A 24,337-nucleotide genomic window follows, 5' to 3' on the forward strand; every position below is an offset into this window, starting at 1 on the left:
AGATGGGAAGCTAAGGCCTGAGCACAGCCAGTGTGCATTTGTTCCACAGGGGCAGCATATGTTCAAAACACACCAAATACTTCAAACGTTTAGAAATCTTGATGATGTATACATCAATATTCCCTCAAACTCAATTCTGGAAAGAGAATTTAGGACTAAGCATTACAGTTTTGACCAAGAGCTATGAATATAAGGTTCTCAACTTTACAAGAATTAAGAAGCTAAATAGCAGTACTCATCCATTCTGTACTGTTCAGTTACACCTAGCAGTTGTATTATTCTGATACATTTGTAGCTCCTTGAGCAGAGTTACAGCATCTACATCTTTACTTCTAAAGCATTTTATTTTCAGAGTATCTTGAACAAAATAAAAAGACTATCATCTAAAATTCAAATGGACTGATAGATCAATGATATAGGCCATTGGTAATAAAACCAGTTACAGTTTCAGCCCAATGCCTCTAAAATTACATTCCTTTGGATGTACACATATTAAAACCAGTAGATAAGCCTAAGTTAATCACAAGTCATAGAGGATCAAGTAAAATCATGTTACAGAGCATACCCAGAAAGTTTTAAGTTGTCTTCTTTATAAAACATACAGCTCCTCTTTCAAAACTGCACTCTAAACAGTAGTATAAAGGAAAAACAGGGTAAAAAGTCCTACCGTGTATCATTCTTTACTTTGGAGATATCATTCTGTGTAGGACCTTAAATACCAGAAAGAAAAAGACAGCAGAAGTGTAAGCAAGATTCTGAATGATTTCCAAGATAAGAACCATAGAATGGTAGGGGTTGGAAGGGACCTTTAGAGATCATCTAGTCCAACCCCCCTGCAGAAGCAGGTTCACCTAGATCAGGTCACCAAGAAGCAGTCTTCAATGCTCACATTTCTTTCAAACATGGAGAGGATACATTGCATGCTGCTTATCTACGGTCTTATTTCAAAACTATACACTTTTTGCATGTGTCTATATGTCTGTGTGTACATTTTTTAAAGCTATTGAGTCATATTTTCACCTTACAGAAGATGTAACAGGATATAATTTGACTGTACAAATATTCCCAAACAGAAACAGTTCAATAACATTGTCGCCTGTCTTTGTAGCAGTATCAAGCAGTGTTCTCCATTCTTCAAGCGGAGCTGGCTTTTCATGTTCCCTCCCTTTAAATGATGACAAGCAGAACAGGAAGGGCAACCTCTTAAATCTTCTCTTTGGTTGCCCAGCAAGCAACCACAGGAGAGGTGTTTTCTGGGGCTCTCTCTCCTGGACTTTTCCCTTCCTCTGTAAATTACTTGGCATAATGCTATTCAAGCAGGTACAAAACATGGCTGCACTCCAAACAGAATTATAGCAGCTCAGCCTAGGTTTGCAAATGTTTTGCAACTCCTTATTCAGTCAGCTTCGAAATATTTGACTTTTGTGTCAGCATTTGCAATACCTGAATATGCAGCACAGACCTGCTCATTCAAGTAGACAGCACAAGTATTTCCATGGAATTAAACAAACGTCATTAACAAACACATCAGTTATCAGTTCTGATGTACAGATACAAGCCACAAACAAGAATGCAATCATGCAAAGGCTAACAACAATGTGCTGTTTATGGGTTTCTACATGGAAGTGATTTTAATACTCAGAACAGATATATTATAAAGCTACTCAATGAACAATGTATATGCCTGTAAGTACCTTTAACCTGTACCACAAGACTGTGCGAGACTACTTTTAGACTCAACTCTTTGCTTATGTGCTACAGTCCCCGGTTATCTGGGAACTTTCTGCTGAACTTCTGGCTTGGTATGTCAAGGTCTGTCATTACTGCAAAGCCCAAAACAATACACAATTCCACTACTTGCATGTCTTTTTCTACTTGCTACCACCTTTTTCTCAGTAGGTGGCTTTCAGGAAACAGAAGAAAGCACAGATGAAAATTGCATGAGAGAAAAAAGTGTTTTCATTAGGTATTTCCACCAACACATCTCAGCCCTATTCTACAAATCCCACACAAGAATTAAAGCTTCTTACTTCTTATTGTAGTGTAAATAAACATTTTACACGTATTCAAGTTTTCAGTTAGAAGTCATATTAAAAACCATACCTGAAGATACCAACTAAACAGAAGAGTGGATCCCTCTCTGCAGTGCTTTAAAGGGACCAAAATTACAAACCCACGTCTCCTAGTGAGCCAAATACTTTTTATTACTTATTTCATATTCTTTTCTGTTTATATATCATAAAACACTCAGGAAAGCCTGAGGCTTTCATTGAAGTTTGAGATTGCTCAATAAGTTAGTGAAGTCTAGAAAATTACAACAGTGATGTTATTTTCCTTACAGTAAGGCTGAAAATTTTCACTGTGAACTATGACTCCACTTCAAATAAATAAGTGTAAGAGTTCTGGTCTTTACAAACAGGAAGTTATAGAAATCACTATTATGATTCTATGAAACATTATGTTAAAGCTTCCAGAAAAAAAGCTTTCCATATCAGATATATGTAGGGGACAAATTTCAATTGAAAGTTACTCACTTCTTGTACTTGAGGCATCACCATTGGTTAGGAGTTCAGGATCTACCTGCATTCCATCTAGACAGATAGACAAGTCTCCTACTACTTCTGATGGTTCTCTGTCACCAACAAGATGCAATGTCACCACTACCTGCTCAACTGAAAAAGAGCAGAAAAGAATGAGATTTTTATCTTACCAAATGACAAAAAAGTGCACCTTATTCTAGAACCCAATCACAGAGAACAGTGATCAACAGAAAATAAAACAAACTCCTGAACTACAACTCCATCTCTCCACAATTTTTTGTTCTGGGTGGTAAACTAATAATTTCTAGATGTTAGTAAAAAGTTTTTATTTGTACAAAAAGGAGAAAACCGGACCATAAGCTTGTTGCTGCCTAAATAAAGGATTATTATTACAGCAGAAAGCGACTCTCACATTTCTGTCCACATTTCTAAAGCAATTAATACACTCTTCCACAGAAACCTATTGCTAGGAAACAATTCACCTTCATATTGCACTAATGCCATCAAGATTCACATTTATAATGTGTAGATTTAGTATCACATCCCCAGATGAAAGGTATTTTCATGGTGAATAACTTTTTCAGTGAAACAGAACCATAAACATCCTTGATGAAACGGATCCAAACAAAATCCAGTGAATTACAGCAGGGTATCAGGTGTCATACACAAATGTAGTTACCCAAGGTAATTTTCACCCAGATTCATTAGGATAGTAACACTGTCAGGAGAACAGCTTATTACACTGCTGTAACATGCTGCATTTACAATGGCTACAGATGACAGTGCAGAAGTGAACACTTCTTCAAAGGTCAAAAAGCTGTATGCTGTAGCAACAAATTCTGTAACAGGTGTGTGGCATTTTATATTTCTCTTCCAACACACATAGGATGCACATACTGCATAACAGCTAACTAGATCTAAGCTGCAGGAAAGAATACAACATATCTCTGTAACACTACTTAGAACACAAATAACTTCCTAGACTAGCACTAGGACCACATCATAGTTTATATTTTGAAGCTATATTAAAGGAAACACACTTTAATTAGGCTCTCACTCTTGCACATATTAGCAAAGTGAAAAAGGCCTCACTTTCAATGACACCACTGCAGTGTATTGAAGAGAGATTACCCTGAAAAAGTAGCAGGAAGCTCATAAATACCATCTGTAGCAACAAAAGGAATTCTTGAAGGCCACCTACAGAACTCCACACAGCACTCATTAACAGACACTTCCTGACAAATTCTGCATCATTCCAAGCTATTGTTAACCTTATACTTACGTTTCATACTGTTTGATTTCAAAGTCTCATGAATGTCCAGAGTAGCACTTCCCAGAAGGACATCAGATTTTAATGTCTGATGGCTCCAGACTCGAAAATTTAATTTACTTACAGGAGTGACAATTCTGAAATGAAAGAAGTTGGGCACTGTATAAGGGTATTTGTTGGCAGGGGAAGTTGGTGACAAAAGCAGCCTACCTCAGCTGTCACTTAAAATTATTTAAAAACAAAGAAATAACAGTGGTAACATCAAACTATTTCTATTTATCACATTCTAGTATGCAGCCACAATTGTGTCATGTAAATCATACTAATGGGACTTGCAAGAAAAGAACAGTCGCAAAAAGGGGTTTCATCATCAGGAATGTTCAAGGTGCCTCAAGAACAAAAATCTAGAACTCAAGCACAAGCAAACATGCAAGTACAAGACTGACCTTTACCCCAGTGTTCCCTGTGACTATTCTTAAGAGAAAACTCTATTTTAGAGAAGCTGCAGATCATTTCTTCCCCATGCTTTATACTTCCTATCATCTCACAACACAAATAGTGAGTTAAACATCAACAGCTCTGTCCATCTTGAATCTAATGGTAAGTTTTCTACTCTGAAGGCAGAAATTAATCAGGGAATTTGTACTTGTGACTGAATTCAGACGTGTGCTAACTGCCTGCACTATGGTACACAGCCAAGTGGTATACAAAGAATGGCTATACCTCTCAGCCACTGTATTTCTGAAACACCTGAACCTCAAAGGTGGCAACAAAGAAGTACATGAGACTGTCAATTCTAATATCAAATTATCTTACTTTCCTTACTGCTCACAGAATGAAAACTCCTATGTAACACCACACACATGAACATGGAATACATTCCCTCATAAGCACTGAATCTTTGCCACATGAATCTTTGCCATAATGCAATGGTTGGTAAAAAATATTCTGGAATGTAACATATTTGCTCCAAACACTACACAAATATTTTCATATCATGTAACTCTGAACACCTTGCTTAAAATAGAAGTGCAACCCTGAAGTCCACTGTCAACTGCATTAATTTAGCTGAAAAACATTGGAAAACAAACCCATCAAACCTACACTGTAAGATGCTGCTTCCACTTCGGACTATTTGTATTGTTGCATTTTTCTGTCTTCTTTGACTGTCCATCTACTGAGACTTCCACATAAGGGCTAGGTCCAAACCATTTATTTTTTTCTTTTAGTTTTGCTGAAATAACTGTTAAGAAAAATAAAAATAACAATTTACTCAGGAAGATTTCAATTGCAAATAATATTTTCAGTTGTGTGCTTCAATATTCAGGTCCCATTGATGCTTGACAATAACGCTCAAGAAAAAATACATTAGACGGATAAAAATGCACTTGCATACAATGCTTTAGCTCACACAAATGCTTAAAGCATGCAACAGTACTTCTGTAACATCAGGTGCTATAATTAACAATAATCAGGATAAGATCCACGAAAGTGCTTAGGTGTTGCAAATAGAAAATATCCTCCACAACCTTCTCCTGGCCAAGTGAATTCTTGGGAGTTTATTGTACTTGCTTGTTAAAAGGTCAAAATACAATCTGTTTCTATAATTAAGGAATCACAGAAAACTGCCACCACTTCTGGTAAATAGAAGATCATTAAGAAAAAGAACTTTGTTAAGTCTTCTGTATCAAAGCAAGCTTATAGAAAAGCTAACCAAAAGGAAACTCTGAGTTCCAATAACTACGGTTCTAGAAACAACAAAACCTAGACAGGACTTGGTAGCTCTAGAGCTTTAATTTGGGGAAGTGATAGGAGTAGTTCAGTTGGGTTTTGGTGTAGTTTTCTTTTAAATACTCATACTGACTGCAACACTCTTCCTTCTCAAAACACTGTGGCTATGTTACGTCCAATTTAGCCAAAGAAGTACTTAAGTGCAGGCATCTACTCCAACACCTGACTCAGATTAAGAGTGTTCTCAGATTCCTTGGCAACACTAAACTCATAAAACAGTATTTAAGATAAAGATATTATCATTTCCCACTGGCCAGTGAACTCCACTCAGTTTTAACAAAAAAAAAAACCCCTTAGTCTCCTGTGTTTTTGTCATCCACCTCAGCTGCACCGCATCCTTAATAATGATGACTAATTCAAGCCCATATGGCTAATCTACCTAGATTCCCTTTATAGTCTATGCTCCTTCAGAGATTTAGAGAAGTAGCTTAGTATCAACTGCTTTGAACTTCTCATAAGGGAAACTCTCTCTATATTAGAAATCTTACAGAAATTAACCTCCTAGCGAACAGTAATTTTAACAAATAGCTCCCCTTCCCTTCTCCTCATGTATCCAGTACTTCTATACTACAGTATGTCATGGCTCAACATCATGAAATATCTCAAAGGCTTCAAAACCTACTTTGAGGCAGTACACATCAGCAGTCTTGTACTTACTTTTAAGGTCTTTTCTCACCCAGACAACCTAAAAGTTCATTTAAAACTAACAAAGACAGCAGAGAGGGGAAGCTGAGGGCTGGGCAGGTGGGGGGTGTGTTACAAAAAGATAACACCTGCTTGCACAGGAAAATAGTTTGCTTGCAGCTACAGAAATTAAGAACTATTCAAACATCTTCAATAGCCTCAATTCTCAACACCAAGACATTTCTTCAACTTCAGTTTCTTGATGCAAGTCACAGGCAGCAATCACCACTTCAGTTCTTAACTCTGCTCTCCATAGCTATGTGGAGGATGTACCTCCTTCCAAACATCTTCAGTTTTTCTCAGGGACAACATTTCTCCTAAAGTCTTATGGCCTGCTAATAAAAAAAAATACTTGTGACCTCAGTCATGCTAGAGACAGTATAACCTACTCACTTCCAACCTCCTTTCTAGTCTATAGCTTTCCTATCTACTTTTGACAGTTGTTTTTATCCTAACAATATCAACTTTGCGAAACCGCTGTGTATGGCCACAGATATTCCACTCTGACAGTCCAATATTCACCCCTGATACATCGACCTGCATGCATCCACAAATCTCCCGTTCCCAGATTTAGGCTTTTACACTTCAGTAATTTGTCAGAAAGTAAAAGTGAGGAAGACTTGGTCATTAAGATTCAAGCAGCTGCTCCATCGGTTAGGCACTACAAGAAGCAAAGCATGTAATCTAAATCCATACCTATGCAATCTACAGGTGCTCAATTACAGTAACATTAATCACCAACACTTTTATTAAAGCTCTTTTATAATGGTGGCCATAAAAACATTTAATGAGGGAGAAGCTATAGGTGAAATTTCATGAACAACAGTTCAGATTCACTTGAGACATAAAAAGACTGTTAGAATAAAGTGTTAGATTTGGTATGATGTCAAGTGTTAGTAACTGAAAGCAGTATCATATCACATCATGACATTTCAAAGAAGACTCTTCTGTACAATTTAACAGCATTCAAAAAGAATTATTCATCCCACTTTTTTAACACAAAAACATATTATTTCAAAATGCACTTTAGATAAAATCTTGAATAAAATAACTATATTTCTGCCAGGTAATGATGAAATAACACCATCAATTTCACTCACTTCTCTTGGTTTTGTACAACCCAAAACTTTCTGAAATGCAACACAGTAACATTTTCCACTTATTTATGGGCAAAACACTTGCAGATTTCTAACCAGAAAAGACAGATCCTTTCAAAAGGCTTACCAGTGATCTGAAGCTGTGATTTCATGGAAAACCCACTGGATGGTCCTGATCTGGACCCACTGCCAGCCATAATACGGGCTGGATCTTGAATCTGGATGAAGAGATAATGTAAACATTTGAATTCTCAGAAATTCAAAAATGAAATCATCTTCTTTTTTGACATGTACATTGCACTGCAAACAAAACCACCACACTCTGTGACCTGATCTAGGTGGACCTGCTTCTGCAGGACTTCTGTTGGACGAAATGACCTCTAAAGGTCCCTCCCAACCTCTATGATTCTATGATGACTTGTTTTCCTTCTAGTTCCTTCTCATTTCCCCAAAACACATAAAATAGTTTACAAAGGGCTTAGTCTCCACTACTACATGTTCTATAAATATTCATATTCTAGGCAAAAGAGGTTTTCTTTGTCCCTTGAGTTTGACAATTAATGAATGGAGAGTGAGTGATGTTCTAATCACAGTTTGATGTACCTCTTACAGTTAAATATCTGTCTATTTTGATGTTGTGAGTTCCAGGTAAAAAGTTTCTCTTCCCAGGTCAAGTACTACCTGGCTTAAAAAAATCCCCAAAACACAATCCACAAGATTAGGAAAAAAGATGAAAATTATGAAATTAAACAGTTAATTTCAAATTTAGAGAAACTTGCTTCTATGTGTCTTGTTCTTACTTGGTCAGATCACAGACAGAGCCTATAATGCTACAAAGCACTTCATTAAAAGAGGAAATACATGACTTCTGAAAGAGGGTGAGACAGACTTCATTCACAGCCCAACCTTCCCTCACACCTGTGCTAGCTTGATTCTGCCAGCACCTAAGCAAACAGGTATTCCTACTATTCTTTTAATTTAATTGAGCATTTGGGTTTGAGTGGCAGGGTGAAGAAAGTGTACAATACACATCACATAGCTTCCATGAACAGCCGTGAAGTAGCGTGCGATTCTATTGAAAACAGACATCCATGTGGAAATACCCACGTCTTTGTTTCCTACTAATTTTTAAAACACATTTTCAGCTCAAACATCCCTTGCCAACTAAACTACAGACACATCACTAAGTGCTCTACAGTAGATTACACACTGCAAAATGAACAGGTTATCGAAGACTCCAAATTATCTGATGCATACAACTTTCAGACTACTTACTGCATTCCTCTCATGCCATTTTCCCTCCTTTCTGCCCTTTTCTCAGCCTCCTGTGGTCATAACCTACTGCAAAACCATTCATCTACCCTGTCTGATCTCTCTCTCTTTGAGCTCCTGTCTGCTGCGAGGCTCAGTCACTCTGGCCAAGGGGTTTGCTAATCAGCACTCGCAAATCTCCCAGCCCACTGCTGCACATCTTTGGTCAGTCACTGAATCTGAATCCCAAAACAGATCAAGTATCACATTCCAGCTCTCGGGTCATTTTCTGCACACAACATTCTTTTCAGTGAGGAAGGTAACACGTTAGCTTAACGTGCTGATATCTGCCTCTCGGGTTCAAAGGCTCTATGTATGAACAACTGATAACAGCACAAGCAGTCTAAGAGCACATCTTACCCACCACATGCAGTGCAAAACAGCATTTATAAAAGGATCTGAGGATCATGACTTTCTTTTTAGAAGCTGCAATCTGAAGTAAAACTCTGTACATTTGACAATTACTGTGAAACTGAATTCCATAGGCATTTCAAAAGTGGTCAAGAGGGCAGTTCTTGCACCCCATGGCTTGCTGATGCTAGTGTTAACTATTGGAGAATATGACACCACCAAAAAATTGGTACTACCACCTTGCTTAAACAGTATATAGTGTTATTAGTGGAGTTCAGTGCTGTTAATGACTAGAGTCCAGATGTGAATCACACAAATCTAAGTCCACCTAGAGTGATAAAACTTTTAATGTAAGTACTTCAACAGTAGTCTAAATGTAAAAAATTCAGAGGACAATTCTTAATTCTGATCCAGTGGTTGGTTCTACCAAACTCATGAGGTATCCTTTATGCTTTAAGAATGCAGTTGAATAGAATCTAGACCAATACAGACATACCCCAAAGGAGTCTGCATTTACAGAAGAGCTGCTACTTTCCACCTGGAGAAATAACACTGCATGTAACACAAACCCCATTACTGAAGGTGATAATTTTCAATTGAAGTCATACAATAAGCACATAAACCATACAACATTAATTCAGAAGCTCATGTTAAGGTTAGCTTTAATTTTTAAGCCTGCAAAAATACACTCATTAAAACAATTTTATTAATATTTGTTCTCTTTAATTGAGATTACAAAGAAAATATCTCACATTGTATCTGAAACCACTGTCCTGCAAACATTTGAGTTAGTACATGTCTATGTGCATACTTGTACACAGTGAGACAGTTTTCACTAACAACTAGCTCAACTAAAATTTCAAGAACCTATTGCCTCCAAATACTCATAAGAAAAAAAAAACCAATCTACTTTACATGCAGTTTAGTTCTCTCCACTGCCACAAAGTTTCTAATTAATTGTAAAAACAGTCCCTCTGTGCTGGGCCCTGGGGAGGCTGCAGCTCGAGGGCTGTGTTCAGTGTTGGGCCCCTCACTGCCAGAGGGACATTGAGAGGCTGGAGCGTGGCCAGAGCTGGACAGCAGAGTTGGGGAAAGGGCTGGAACACAAGTGTGATGGGGAGCAGCTGATGGATCCAGAGATGTTCAGCCTGGAGAAGAGGGGACACTTTCTCATTCTCTGCAACTCTTCTACAAGAGGTTGTAGAGAAATTGGGGTTAGTCTCTTCTTCCAGGTATCAAGTGACAGGACAAAAGGAAACAGCCTCAAGTTGTGCAGGAAAGGTTTAGGTTGGCTATCAGGAAAAATTTCTTCACGAAAAAAGGGTTGTCAAGCATTCAAACAGGCTGCCCAAGGAGGTGGCTGAGTCTGCATCCCTGGAGAGATTTAAAAGATGTGTATATGTGGTGCTTAGGGACGTGACTTAGTGGTGGACCTGGCAGTGTTGTGTTAATGGTTGAACTCTGATCTTAAAAGCCTTTTCCAACCTAAATAATTCTATGATTCTATTAAAAGATATAATAGAGAGCAATGTAGAATTAGTAACTTCATATCATTAGATGAGTAAACCATTTAAATGCTTTGTCTAAACATCTTCAGCAGCTGCATCCATACACCCAGATAGGTTTGTTTGGTTTTATTACATGCTAACATAATATGTACATCATTAGATAGATTTTGCTCTGATTCGTAATTGCACATGCCTCTTTTTACTCAGGTTTTAATAAATATTGCTTAAAATAACACCATCTCACAGTAGGAAATTCAACCCACACATCATTTTGGGATTCAGCTATTTGAATTCCACCTCTAACTATACCACTTTGTCAGAAGCCTCCCCTATGGCATGACCTGATGCTGTTAGGCCAAACAAATCATCTTCAGTGGCATTTTAATCCAAGTCAGCAAACTTAATCACCAGATTTTTTTGTGAGTGTTGTGAAAGAAAGAAGAAATTCTGGAGAAGCACAGTCCAGATGCTATCCTTTCAGAAAAAGACAGAAAGGGAGGATCCTTATTTTTCTTTCAAGAAATCATGAGAAAGAGTGGGGAGGAGAGCAGCTTTGAGTGTCTTGGTTAAAGTAAGGGAATAATGGGGAAGAAGCTTCTTACCCCACAAAAGTAGAGAGTATAAATAGAAGAAAAATTGTGTCAAAGGCTTGAGGGATCTTTCAAGTCTCATACCAATTTCACCTACAGTGACTTTTCTCAGTAACAGGATTCATCTGTTGAAGAACTGACTTATGGAAGAAGGCAACTTTGTTTCATATTTATTTGAAAGAAGACACAACTAGTTCAGAACAAAATCCCGTGACTGTATATTACACATGCATAGCTTTGAAAATATGTTGGCACATGCTCTTTATTATTTAAAAAGTACTGAAAGAATTGCATGTTGTTGGCTGCTCTACACCTTATGTTTAGTAATTAACTTTAAGAACAGCCTAAGGCACTCTTTATGGGTCTATCAATCCGAAGTGTATTTGCTGTTTCAATAATCCAGTACAAAGAAATAGACTAATGAAAAACTTTCTTTAACATATGTAGTAATTTTAGCGATTGTTTTGAAAATCTCACCATGTAACATAGGAATACAGACTTTGAGAAAAGGTATAAAACAGTCCAAGTTTTGTTTAATAAACAGCATGTAACACGTTCCCTACATAACAGTTACATTTTTTAGCAAGACATATGCAAGTTACAGACAATTAAGTGGAGATTAGACTAGCCATTTCAGAGAACGTTCAAAATCAGCTCTTTACATTAATACTGTACTTTTCTCTGTGTGAGAAATTAAATACAAATGCTTCTCTTTCCCCAAAAACACTCAGGCCTGTTTGTAATTGAAAGCATGCACATTGTGCAAAATGTATTTTCTCTTAAATGCTCGATATAATTGCTCATCAGTAAACCTAGGCAGGGACAGCTAGTTTGGCAACGTGTTTGGCAAATCTGCAGTTACTTTAACTGCTTAAGTTTAATCTTTAAAGTAAAAAGTGGATTGACAAAGCTCTTCTTATTGTTTTACATTTTTATCATTTTCCCTAAAATAAGTTTGAAGGACATGGTGAGTTTTGCCCTAACAAGTAAGAAGACATCACAGAAGGAAAGAAACTGCTGAGCAATCAACTAGGAAGAAAAGAATAGACACAGATTATAAGAGTGTTGAGTTTATGTTGGAAAGGGAAGCAATTATGAGGTTTGCATCAAGGGATATTTATATAAGGAATGGAAACAAAGAGGGTTTAAACAGCAGAATGTAGCTCAGCTTCCTCGGCCATCACTGTGTGAGAGCAGCACTACACCTATTTACTGAAAATGCAGGAAAATTAGTCTCTGCATTAATACATGTGTTGAAATTTAAAATCCAGCTGCTTAAATTAGGGGTTTTTTAACAAATTTTAAGTGTAGCGCATGATGTGTCCAAAACCAGACTTTATGTTGAATTACTGAGCTGCTGTCAGTAACCATACTCACCAGCTTATCAGTGTCAGCACTGATATGCCAGTTAGCACTATCAGCACAGCTCCCTTTTGCTGCATACACAGTTTAACTATTTACAAAGCTAACATACAGACAGCTGTTCTGATAAGAGTGAGATGCAGACTCAAAGACAACACTTGAGTCAATTCAATATATTAGCTAAAAATATATTTGTGGGAAATAAAATGTTATCAGTTTGGGAAGCTACCCAAGTGATGTGACCTTCAGAGGCTGCAATGAGGGAAACCCACAAAACACAAAAGAGATGCCCAACTTCTGTTCTTTCCCTAATGTGGACTTGCTCATGAGAAATCCTTGACACTGAAATAGAAACTCCAACTATTATGCTGTCTTAAAAATGTATATTTTACATTTTTCCCTAATTGATTTATTTCTACAATATATATGAGCCATTGTACTTTTAGCTTTGTTACATCTGTTTACAGACTATCACTCTACACCCTTTCAAAATACAGTGGTGTATCGAGTCAGAAGTCATATCTCCTTTAAATCAACAGGTCTAATTTTATGAGTGAGATTATCTGGATATACTCAAGATAACTAATTCAGGACAACATCTCGAATCTTTCTATTGGATGTTTCTCTGCTGAAGTAAACCTACCTTGTAGAGAATTCTAATGGAAATGTTAAGATTGATATGAATGAAGGAGGAATGGAAACGCGTGTGTATAAATCAGAATTCTAGCAAAATGAAGGTTAAAGGAATGTCTTTGATAAAAACTGACAACTCTTGCAGCAATAAAACTGAAAGCTGAGGAGTGTTTGCATTAAGAGCTGGATGCCTTCTCACTGATAAGACTACAGCACAGATGACTGGCCGGCAAAGAGCCTGTGCTTTTAAGACAGGACTGCCAACAGGCTTACATCACTTTACATATGTCATTCCTTTTCCTGTGAGCTCAACAGGAAAACATACTGCAGCTATAAAGATATGGGTTTCCAAATAAGGAAAAAACAACTAGCATTAGCCTCCATTTGAGATTTATGCCAGATTCTAAAGTAAAGGACTAGCATAAAACAACACTTGACTCCCAAAGGATATAAAATATCCATCTCTAAATTAGTTAGTTGTAACCAAAAGGAACCCAAAGGATGAGAAACAGTTGATAGACATTATTGGTTCCATCCTCTGTGTTGCACATAATAGATGCTGGCTTCACCATCTAGGACACAAAACATCCTGGTGTTTGCAAGTACACAAGTGTGAGACAAACAATAAATGAAATGTATGACACAATGAGTGTGAGTGGGTAAAATTAATTTGAGACTAACAGTAAATACCACATTCCCTTCCTGTAAAGTCTCACACCAAGTTTTGTGAGACTGATTTCCTGTGACCTTACACAAGAATGATAATTTCCTTACACAAGAATGATAATCAGTCTGACACTATATTGATACCTTACTATAGGATTAGAAGATGGCTCCATTCTGTCATGAACAGATTTAAAATTACAGTGGTAAAGACTCAGGAACCGCAGACAAGCCTTAAGTATCTTTTCTAAAAGCAGTCAGACAATTACTGAAGCAACACTAATCCTCAGCACTGGTTCCTTGTTTTTCATAAATATCTACAACTTCAAAAAAGAACAGAGCATAGGAAACTCTTCTGAATCCAGTTTTTAAGTTGGAAAAGCTAAAAAACATAGCCTATCAAAACAAAGAGATCACCCAAGGAAAGATCAAATAGCTCCAGAAACATTGTAGCCAGACACCCAGTGATGTTCACGCTGTAACTTTTACCTCAATACCTAGAATCAGTGTTCTTTATGCAAACTGCACAGATTAGAAGAACTGGTCCATCAACTTCAACCTGCAGAGAAAAATGCTTCAACGTTGCTACTTGCAATCCAAATTAAACTATGTCTTTGGGCCTCCAGAACTAAAGATTTCCATCAAAATTAGAATTCATTCATTAGCATTTCTATGCATGGAGAAGCCCTGTTGTATAACCTGCACCTCAGCAGAAGTATGTCATATTACCTTTTTCTACATAGAGAGTATTTGATACTGACTTTTTTTAAAAAAAGAACAAAGACAGACAAAGAAACAGTACTGCATTATACAAAATCCAAAGAAGAAATTGCCTATTTTCTTCCCTTTTCAGTAGTACATTGATAATTCCCTCACCACAAGTTGTTCTCACACGAAAACTGTGGCAGGTAGGACAAAAGGGACAAAACAGGCCTTGCCACCAACTCAGATAACTTGCCAATGAATTTCCTTCCTAACTAAAAGGATGTTAGCTTTTACTAACTTGTAAGAAATACTAAAGGGGGGGTGGGGGGGGGAAGAGACAGAAGTTTACATGAAAATCATATGCCTTTTTGCTTGATTCCAAAAAGCCTGGCAAGGAAAGCCACTGCAGAGAGCTGCATGAGATAATTAAAGCCATTTGTGAAAACAAAGAGATAGTCTATTTTTATTTCAGCCATTTCCTTCTCATGGTACAATCCATTTCAAAGAAGACAATTCATACATGCAAACCACTAAGCTAAACCTGGTTCACTGCATCATCTTAGAAATAGAGCAATACTTAAAATGGTTGGTTCTTAAATACCACTGTTGGAAAACAAGGTATATTAAACTTGGCATGCATGTTAACCCACAGTAGAGAGAATTAAACTGGTATTAGGAAGGCAGAAGAGAAGACAGTGAAACTGGCATTGTTGTAACTACAACAAACTTAACCGTATCTTTAAACTGCTGGATTTACTGGAATTAACTGGATTAACTCCTGCATTTTACAAGCCATGGCTTTAGATGCTCATTTCAACCTTTTAAACTATTTTTTTCCCAAATCTTCTGTAGTACTATAGTTTCAACACAATCCTGGATTGACTCTGAATTATGTTTCATCTTAGCATTGCTGTGATGAGGTTTCAGGAAAATTTTTCAGCAGTTGTGCACAACCAGAACAATGTTACAATCTGTGAACTGGAAGCAGTTACCTCACTACTGACAAAGTAAGATAAATTACTTTTCATTCAAGAAATCAGACACTCAAGCACATTCCTTTTATGGCTGAAAGTACTGGGGTGTTATCACAGGCTGACAATACATTCACAAAGTACGAGTTCATTTATAAATAAGGTGTGTGCTCTTTTATCCATTTCATGATGCGTAAAACCCTTTTCCTAGGCCCCCTCTTCTGGAACCTTACCTTATAGATCAAGATGTTTAAATCACTGTTGGTTGCCTTTTCTTGATGGATTAAGAAAGCCCTAAAGGTAAAGTACAGAACATTTTTACTTGATTTATTGAAGACAGCTAATCAAATTTAGCCCATAGCAGGTGGTTGCATTGGATTTACAGGGAAGGTTCTGATAGCAGTGGGGCTGCAAGAGTGGCTATAGTGAAACCAGAGGCTTTGCCCATGTTGGACAGACACAGCTCCAGCCATCTCCAAAACAGACCCATCACAGGCAAAAGCTGAGCCCATCAGTGATGCTGGTAGCATATTTAAGCATATTGAAGTACAGGTAAAAAACATTGCACTGCATCTGTGTGAGAGAGAAAATATGAGAGAAACAACACTGCAGATACCAACATCAGTAAAGAAGGAGGGTGAGGAGGTACTTCAGGCAACAAATTGGGAAAGACCATAGTGAGACAGGCTGTCCTGTGTAGCCCACAGAGGACCATGCTAAAGCACATATCCACCCGGAGCTTCTGAAGGATGCCATACCAGAGCAGGTAGATGTGCCCTGAAGGAGGCCGCAGTCCATGGAGAGCCCACATGGGAGCAGTCTCCTGGCAGGACCATGGAGAAGAATCCATGTGTGAGCAGATTTTCTGGCAGGACCCGTGGCCCTTGGGGGACCCATGGTGGAAGAGTGTGATTCTGAAGGACTGCATCCCACAGAAACGGACTCATGCTAGAACAATTCTTGAAGAACTGTAGCCCGTTGGATTGACCCATGTAGCAGTTTGTGAAGGAATGTATCCCATGGCAAGGACTCCATGATGGAGGCACAGGAAAAGCATGAACATGAAGGACTGGCAGATACAAGTATTACAAACTAACCACAATCTCCGTTCCCTACTCCCCTGTGCACCTCCGGGTGAGGCAGAGGTGGAAGAATTTAGAACAAAGGAGTGAAGTTGGGCCTGGAAAAGAAATGGAAGTAGGATGAGAGCGTTTCTAGTTTTGTTTGTATTTCTCACTATCCTCCTCTAATTTTAATTAGCAGTTAATTTATCTTCCCCAAGTCAAGTCTGTCTTGCAGATGATGGTAACCAGTGGGTGATCTCCACATCCTTAATCTCAGCTAACAAGCTTTTTCAAATTTATTTTCTCCCCCTTCCTGCTAAAGAGGGAGAGTGAGAGAGGCAGCTGGCAGCCAGCCACAGTTAACCCATCACACTGGTTTACTGTGACTGTCATATTTCAGTTGCATGACACTTCTTTTAGGGCAGTTTAAGCAAAGTTCAGTTTCCAACATACAAATTAAATTCACCATCTGAAATCTACCAGTTGACAGTATTATGATCAGAGAGTTTATGTCCTGAGGAGGTGAAGATTCCAAAACTGGGAGTGATTAACTAAAAGAAATGTCACGCAACTGACATTTGAAGACCTGCAGAGAAGGAGTCTCCACACCCTCCTTCGGCAGCCTGTGCCAGGGCTCCCTCACCTCATAAAAAATAGGTTTTTTTCTTATGTTTAAATGGAACTTTTTTTGTTCCAGCTTCATCCCATCACTCCTTGTCCTGTCACTAGATACAACAGAAGAAAGGGATGTCCCAATCTCCTGACATCCACAACTTCTCAGAATGAGGAATATTCTTCTTTCATAGAGAAATATCCTTTTAAAGTACTTCCAAAATTCTTCTGATCTTACCTTGTTATTAGAATCCTTAGACTGTTACTATAGATCTCTAACAAAAAGGCACCGAGTTCTTGCAATTAGAACTCTCTTCGTCTACAGCTTTTCCTCTCAATTTTTCTACTTCCTTGCACTGTGAACGATGTCCTACATGGACCTTTGCAAAAATATAGGTTAAAAAAATAATCTGTTCTGTAACTTCAGAGATATCCTTCCTCAGAAAGGAGGAAAAGACAAGGACTGAAGCAATGTAACTGACAGACATACATTCACAGAGCCTTATCTTTCATATTTCACTTTGAAAATCCAACACTGTTATATTTTCATGTTTCTAAAAAGAAAATACTTAGAAAGCATTTTCCAAATACTGTGGTCGGGCAGTTAGAAGCAGTTACTGTTAAACCATGCCCTAACAGTAAGCTGACCAGGTATCTGAAAGCATTTAGTACCTTCTTTAATTGCAACTTTCATAAACACAATATTCTACAGCATGCAGCCCTAGTTACAGTTTATCTAAGATTGTACCTAACTGCAGAAATACAATCATTTGTCTGGTATTTCAGAGATTACGTTTCTCAACAGTACTCAAACATTATCAGGAAGGACAACTTTGAGCACAAAAAAAGCATTCAAGAGAGGTCCAAGATAGTTACAAGAAAGAATTAGCAAGAGCAGCAATATTTTTTGTTCTGTCTGCCCTGTAACATCTCACTTAGCCCTACAGCTACATTTCTTCTTGAGCTGTCTCTGAGGCAAAGAATTTCCTACAAAGCAAGAATTCCAGTATCTCAATCAAACATTAATTAGCAACAGGCTGTTTTATATCTCACCATGAAAGCATGAAAAGGACACCTTCTAAAGAACTTTACCCAGAGTCTTTTCCTGACGGTTGCTCCGGGAGGGGGAAGGAAAGAATTTATCTGGAAGCCTCCACTTACCATAGTTTCTGACACAGCAGTGAGAAAAAAATGGTCACACAAATCCACAAGACATAACCTACTTATTCATGTTAATCAAATTTTAATTAGGGCAATTAAATAATCTTCATGTGATCACCTAGAGCAAAAATACTCTCCAAATTCTAAGTTATCTTTTTCCCTTTAAGCAATTTTCTTTCTCGTAATCTATTAACTGATGATTGCCAGGAAGAGGTATTTCATATCATCTCCCTTTTACCAATCTTTTTGCAGTTTTAACAGTTTTCCTGAAGTTAGTAAAATAGTCAGGAAAAAACTACAAATTTAACATTTCCTTATTTAAACCAAAGATGTTTGAAGATTTAAAGTTCCTTCACATAAAGCACATGAACAAAACTTGGAAAGATACAAAATATACCATAAAATCAAAGATTTTGCCTATTATGAAGTGTCCAGAAAATTATGGACAACAACAAAATACAAAGAACCATCACTGACTCTAAAGTTGTGGCACAAAGCCTTGTGAAAAAGCTTCACACGGGTGGAGAAAAGTTTGCTTGGTTTTACTCTCATATATTTCTGAACATACTCTAAACAACTGTCAAACTGCATTTGTATCTTATCTCTCAGAATCTTCCTATTTATATTTTTATTCTCCCCTATGCAGTTTATTTAAAAGAAATCTAAAAATTATCCAAAAAATCACTTTAAAATGTGTTACTGAAAGAGCACATGAGGAAAAAACAAGGACACACTTTTGTGAGTTACTTTCTCATTTCCTCCCAAATGTTTTTTAAGTAGAACCACATAGGTTCCTCCACAGGTCTGTGTCTGCTTGTGGAAGATGTCAATGTCATTTTTGCAGAATGCAGCTGTGGGGCAAGATACAGCTGCCACTATATGGCTATATCCATGAAATATAGTTGTGTTTGAAGCTGTGTCTATGCAGCTGTGGGGCAAGATAACTATGGTGTCCAATAGCAGTGTCTGAGGGATGTAACTATTTTTATAAGATATTGACTGTTTATGTGAAATATAGCTGGTTTTGCAGGTGGGACAGTGAAGAGGATAAGAGGGGAGTAAACACTAAATCAGTCAATGTGTCTATGATTACTATATACAATTAAAATCTTATCTAATGAGTCCAAAGGAGGAGCTTTCAAGATCTAAGGAATGTGAGGCATGCTGGTAAGTCATACACCTTGGAGTACCCAATCGATGGGGAAACCAGGGAGCAACCTGGCAGACGGGCACAGGGAATAAAAAGCCAAACTCTGTCTCTATCAGGTGTGCCTAGCAAAAGCACTTATTAAAAGTGCTTCACTGAAGACTCTGACCTGAGTCTTGTGTGAGAAAATTTCTTACACGCTGACTCAAGCTGATTCTTTTGCATTACTTCTGTTCTCTTTAATTCTGTGAACGCAGAAATAAGTATTTTCATGCATGACTATGCTTAATCCCTTTATTTCAAGAATTGTGCCTTTCACTCTGTTTCGACAGTTTCAGGAGACTCTTTCAAAGAACATTTTCTTGTATAAAACATAAAAAGAAAAATCCTTCCTGCTCTCCACCATTGGGATAGATCTTTTTCCCTTCTGCACAAAACCTAGGCTAGCAAATTGTTTCTACAAAACTGGAAAGACATGACCACAGCAACTAAATAATAAGGAACTTTTTTAGTCAGATTAAGATTGCATTTAAAGCAGCCATCTATCTAACTTGAATGATTAATACTGTCTGTAAAAAACAAAGCTCTGTCATAAAGAACAAAGTACGTGTTTTCAAACAAGGTAACAGATTGTGTTTCTCTGAGGCTTCAGCAATGATCTAGACCACAGAACTACTTGTTTTACGTACAAGGAAGACCAGTAGCTGAGTACCATTACGTGTGTAAACTCAAATATTTCTTTTTACAAAGACAAATTTCAAGAAGTATTAAGCATCTGTAGAGATGCTGGAAAACTTAAGCTTCTTTTTCTAATCATTCCATGTGCTAGGAAACATTATTTGTCAAAACTAAAATTTCTGAAGCCCTGTTTGAACTCAGGGAAGCTCATACTGTGCCACATAAAACTGAAAAGGTCACTCAGCTCGAGTGACTCTCCACATTGCCAGATACTGAGAAAAGCAAACATCACTCCTTCAAAAAGCACAAGAAGGATGATCCAAAACCTACATGACTGTCAGTCTCATGTCAATCCCAGGGAAGGTCAGGGACCAAATTCTCATAGGAGTCATTCCTAAACACATAATGGATAAAAAGATTTGGATTACTCAACACAGATTTATGACAAAGAAATCGTATTTGACCAACATGATAGCTTTCTATCAGAAGATGACTTGGTAGTTGAGAAGACAGTGGTGGCAGATGATTGTCTCCTATAACATCCTCATAGAGAAAATGAAGAAGTATGGGCCAGAGGACTGTGGGGTGGACTGAAAACCTGTTTGAACCTTGAGGCATAAAAGGTTATGATTAATGGTCAACAGTCCAGTCAAAGACCAATCATCAGTGCTGTACCCCAGGGGTATGTGCTTGGCATACTGGTTAACTTCTTCATTTATAACCTGGACAAGCTCACTCTCAGTGAATATGCTGATGAAACAAAAGTTCCACAAAGGGAAGTGCAAAGTTCTGCACCCGGGAAGGAATAAATCCATGAACCAGTAAAGGCTGGAAGGGCAGCTGGACAGCAAATAACTTGGCATTAAGCACTGCTCCTGTTGAACATGAAGTAGCAATGCTTCCCTGCAGCAGAAAAACCCAAAAGGTCGCTAATATCCTGGGCTGCATTAAAGAAAAGCATCACTAGGAAGATGAGGAAAAGGGTCTCTCCCCTCTACTTAACACAGTGAGACTATATCTGGTGTGCTAGTGTGTCTAGTTCTGGGCTTCCCAAATCAAGAAAGATACAAATGTATCGGAGTGACAGCACAAAAGCGCCAAAGAGGTGATAAAGTGAATGGAACACGAAGTATGTGGAGAGGCTAAAAAAGGCAGATTTGTTAAGCCTGGAAAAGAGAATGCTTGGGAGGATCTTAACAGTGTGTATGAATACCTGCAAGGGTACAAAGGGTTAAAAGAGATGAAGCCAGAATCTCCCTAGCAGGGCTCAGTGATGGGACAATAGGCAGCATGGAACAAATTAAACTACAGGAAATTCCACTTAAAACCAGGAGATTCAGTTATTTACTTTACTGTAAGGTGGTTGAACAGCAAGAAGTTTGCCAAGAAATGTTAAGTCACTCATCAGAGATACTCCAAACCCATCTTAACATGTTACTGACCACTCTAACTGGCCTTGCTTTAAGTAGACAGGTTTGGATCAGATGATGTCCAAAAGTCCCTTCCAACCTCAACTATTCTGTGATTCTTTGACTTTCCTACAACAAAGTCAATAATTCCTGTTGTACCTGTCCTGTTCTTTCTACTTCTCTCTTTAGGTCTCTCTCTGGTAGCAAAGTCCTCCTCTAAAAGGACATCTATCAAGTTCATTAGATTTGGTTTTCCAATCTCAGGTTCCCTTTCAGTGCCCAGTTATTAATTACAGCTACAGAAGTCAGCAGGCCCCTTCTTCAGGTTCAGTGTCATCTTGAGTGTCCTCTGCTTCAACTTCTATAGCTTTCACAAGTCCTGTATTAAAAGTAAAAGCATAAGCTGCGCTGCTAAAAACTATTTCCATTTACCTTATTGCTGCTCTTTATAATAAGAACAAAGCAATATAGTTTGAGTCAACTTTCTAGACAAGTCCAAGACTGCACATACTTCAACTACTGACAATCAGGTAAAGTGAAACTGAAAAACATGCAAAAATCAAGGCCAAGTTCAACAGAAAGAATGCCATTGTGCACTTCATATGCACACTGCTTTCCCAGATTACGTTCATATTCTTTCGCCCTGATAAGAAACCTCATAAGACATTTATGTAACATTGTCCTGCAACCTGTGGCACCCCTTCATGACTTATATCAGAGATAGGAAAGTCCTTGAATATCATGGTTGATACTCTATTTACTCAAAATACGTTTCACTTTGCTATTGAGAGGTGTCCAACTATTCATACCTTTAAGAATTTCCTTTAATTCTTATGGTGATAACTTTCCAGAGTCAGTCTGGACAGTTACCTACACGTTACCTACCATCTCTCCCCTAAGTACCTATAAAGGCTCTGTCACAATCTCTGCAGTACTTGGAATCAAATTAATTGCTCTACTTTACATTAAAAAATATCCCAGAAATTCAGATTTAAGTGTCACTTAAAGGATGTTGATCCTCTAACAGTTCCTGTGTTTCTCCTAGATATCAATTAATCCAAACCTCAGTGGGAAAGGCAGGCAAAGGACTTTCACTTACAATACTATAATCAAACAAAATAATGTTTCAAAAATCCCAATAATACATGCAGTTACTTGAGGCATAATATAGCTGCATATCAAGCCAATAACTTCACAACAATCTGCTGTTGTACCACTTCAGCCTTATGGTTTTAACATATTCACTAACTTTCCCTTATTTCACAGTTCCAAGTGTATACATTTAGCTCCCTTATCTCATTATTACAGAAATATCCACATAGTATCACAGTTAAGATTATAGTTTTATGGTATTTTCCAATTAAAAAGGCAGAAATCGTTAACCTTCATAAGCAAATTTTAGAAAGTGCAACGTAACACAGGAAGAGAGATAAAAAGACTGATATTAGCAGATATGTTGAATTGCTTGAGCTTTAACTAATTTGACTGGTTATTTTGTGTTTTGTCATCAGAAGAGAACTAATGATTTTGTATCACAGCTATTTTACAATGTATTTCAAGGGCATTACTTCTGAGGCGTCAATAAGATTCTATTATAGATTCTGAAAGTAAAACAAAATGCAAGGCCACCATCTTCTGTTCCACCATCCACCTTTTCAAACAAGTCACTTTAGAAGCAGTTCTACATTGTTATAAACAAAGCACAGCATCCACAGAGGATTTCATAATCTCCCTCCATTAGTTTTTCTTGTTTACAGCTCAATGCTTGCTTCAACCTATTTCCCCATTCCATTCTCAGCATTACACTTCATTATCAATGGTTCATACACACCCTTATTCAAACGAACCTACATAAAGTTTTTAACTCTGGAGGAAATGAAAAAAACCCCAGAACACATGGCCATTAAATTATATTATTACATGTATTCATTACTAAGAACAACAACTTCACCTACTATTACAGTTGTTTAAAATAATTATTTTGAGAGTAGCCTTTTGAAAACCTGTTGTTTACTACCAGTCTACAAGAATCAAAACCAGATCCCATTACCTGGTAGACTGAAATCTAGCAGAGACGTTTTTCAAAGCATAAAAAAGCTGGTATCTAGGTTAATCTAACCCCCATTCTTCAGTATGTTCTGTACAGAACCAAACAGCACACACCTTAAGAGTGCAACACTGATGAAGGTTCACACAATGAAGAGAGCCTCAATTACTCCTCCATTTCTTTGCTCCCAAGAACATAGATAAAAACAGCCATGGAGCTATTGACAGAAAGATACCAGCAAATGATACCACCTGACAAAAATTATCTTGCGGAACAGACTGTCACTATAAGTACCTGAGCAATAAAGCAACAAAACAGATCTGCATAGATGTGCAACTCAACCTGGCAAGGTTCATCAAAGAAATGATGAATCACTCTTTAGTACCAGTGACAACCGTAAATATGAAATCTGCTGATTATCTCAAATCTCTTGAAAAACCAAGTTCTGTGTCACTTGCTGCTTGTACTTGCTTCAGCAAATTAGATGGTGTAAGATACAGTTCTTCTTGATTAACATTGACTCAGCTGTAAGAACAAGAACTGCTGTAGCCAGTGCACTGATTCTTAGTTAACTAGTTACCAAGGTATGAATATACACACGTTGCCTCATAAGGAAAATAAACTGCTTCTCTCAATATTCTTAAGCATTACAAAGATGCTAGTGCTGGAAATCTAGTATCTGCAACAAAATGAAGTAAAATCTCTGTGTGCTCAATTCAACACCATCTGGAAAAAATGATGGT

General features: G+C 37.7%; 1 protein-coding gene across 3 annotated transcripts in view; it reads right to left on the bottom strand.

The window, feature by feature from the left end:
- The window catches only part of ITCH (itchy E3 ubiquitin protein ligase), a 55,529-nt gene that overhangs the window by 23,952 nt on the left and 7,240 nt on the right, over nt 1-24,337 (bottom strand). For 2 of the 3 annotated variants that reach the window (XR_009819827.1, XM_062008801.1), the window contains exons 2-6: nt 7,510-7,600; nt 4,915-5,053; nt 3,823-3,947; nt 2,535-2,672; nt 668-710 (exon numbers count right to left, since the gene is read on the bottom strand). Coding sequence is in view for 2 of the 3 variants with exons in the window: in XM_062008801.1 (XP_061864785.1) it covers nt 668-710; nt 2,535-2,672; nt 3,823-3,947; nt 4,915-5,053; nt 7,510-7,579 (515 nt within the window). In the remaining variant the exon portion in view is untranslated. Of the gene's footprint in view, nt 1-667; nt 711-2,534; nt 2,673-3,822; nt 3,948-4,914; nt 5,054-7,509; nt 7,601-15,709; nt 15,771-24,337 lie in introns of all 3 variants that reach the window. The other variant, XM_062008802.1, reaches the window with a different exon arrangement.

This window comes from Colius striatus, chromosome 16 (assembly GCF_028858725.1).
Source record: "Colius striatus isolate bColStr4 chromosome 16, bColStr4.1.hap1, whole genome shotgun sequence".
In the NCBI taxonomy this organism is placed as follows: Eukaryota; Metazoa; Chordata; class Aves; order Coliiformes; family Coliidae; genus Colius; species Colius striatus.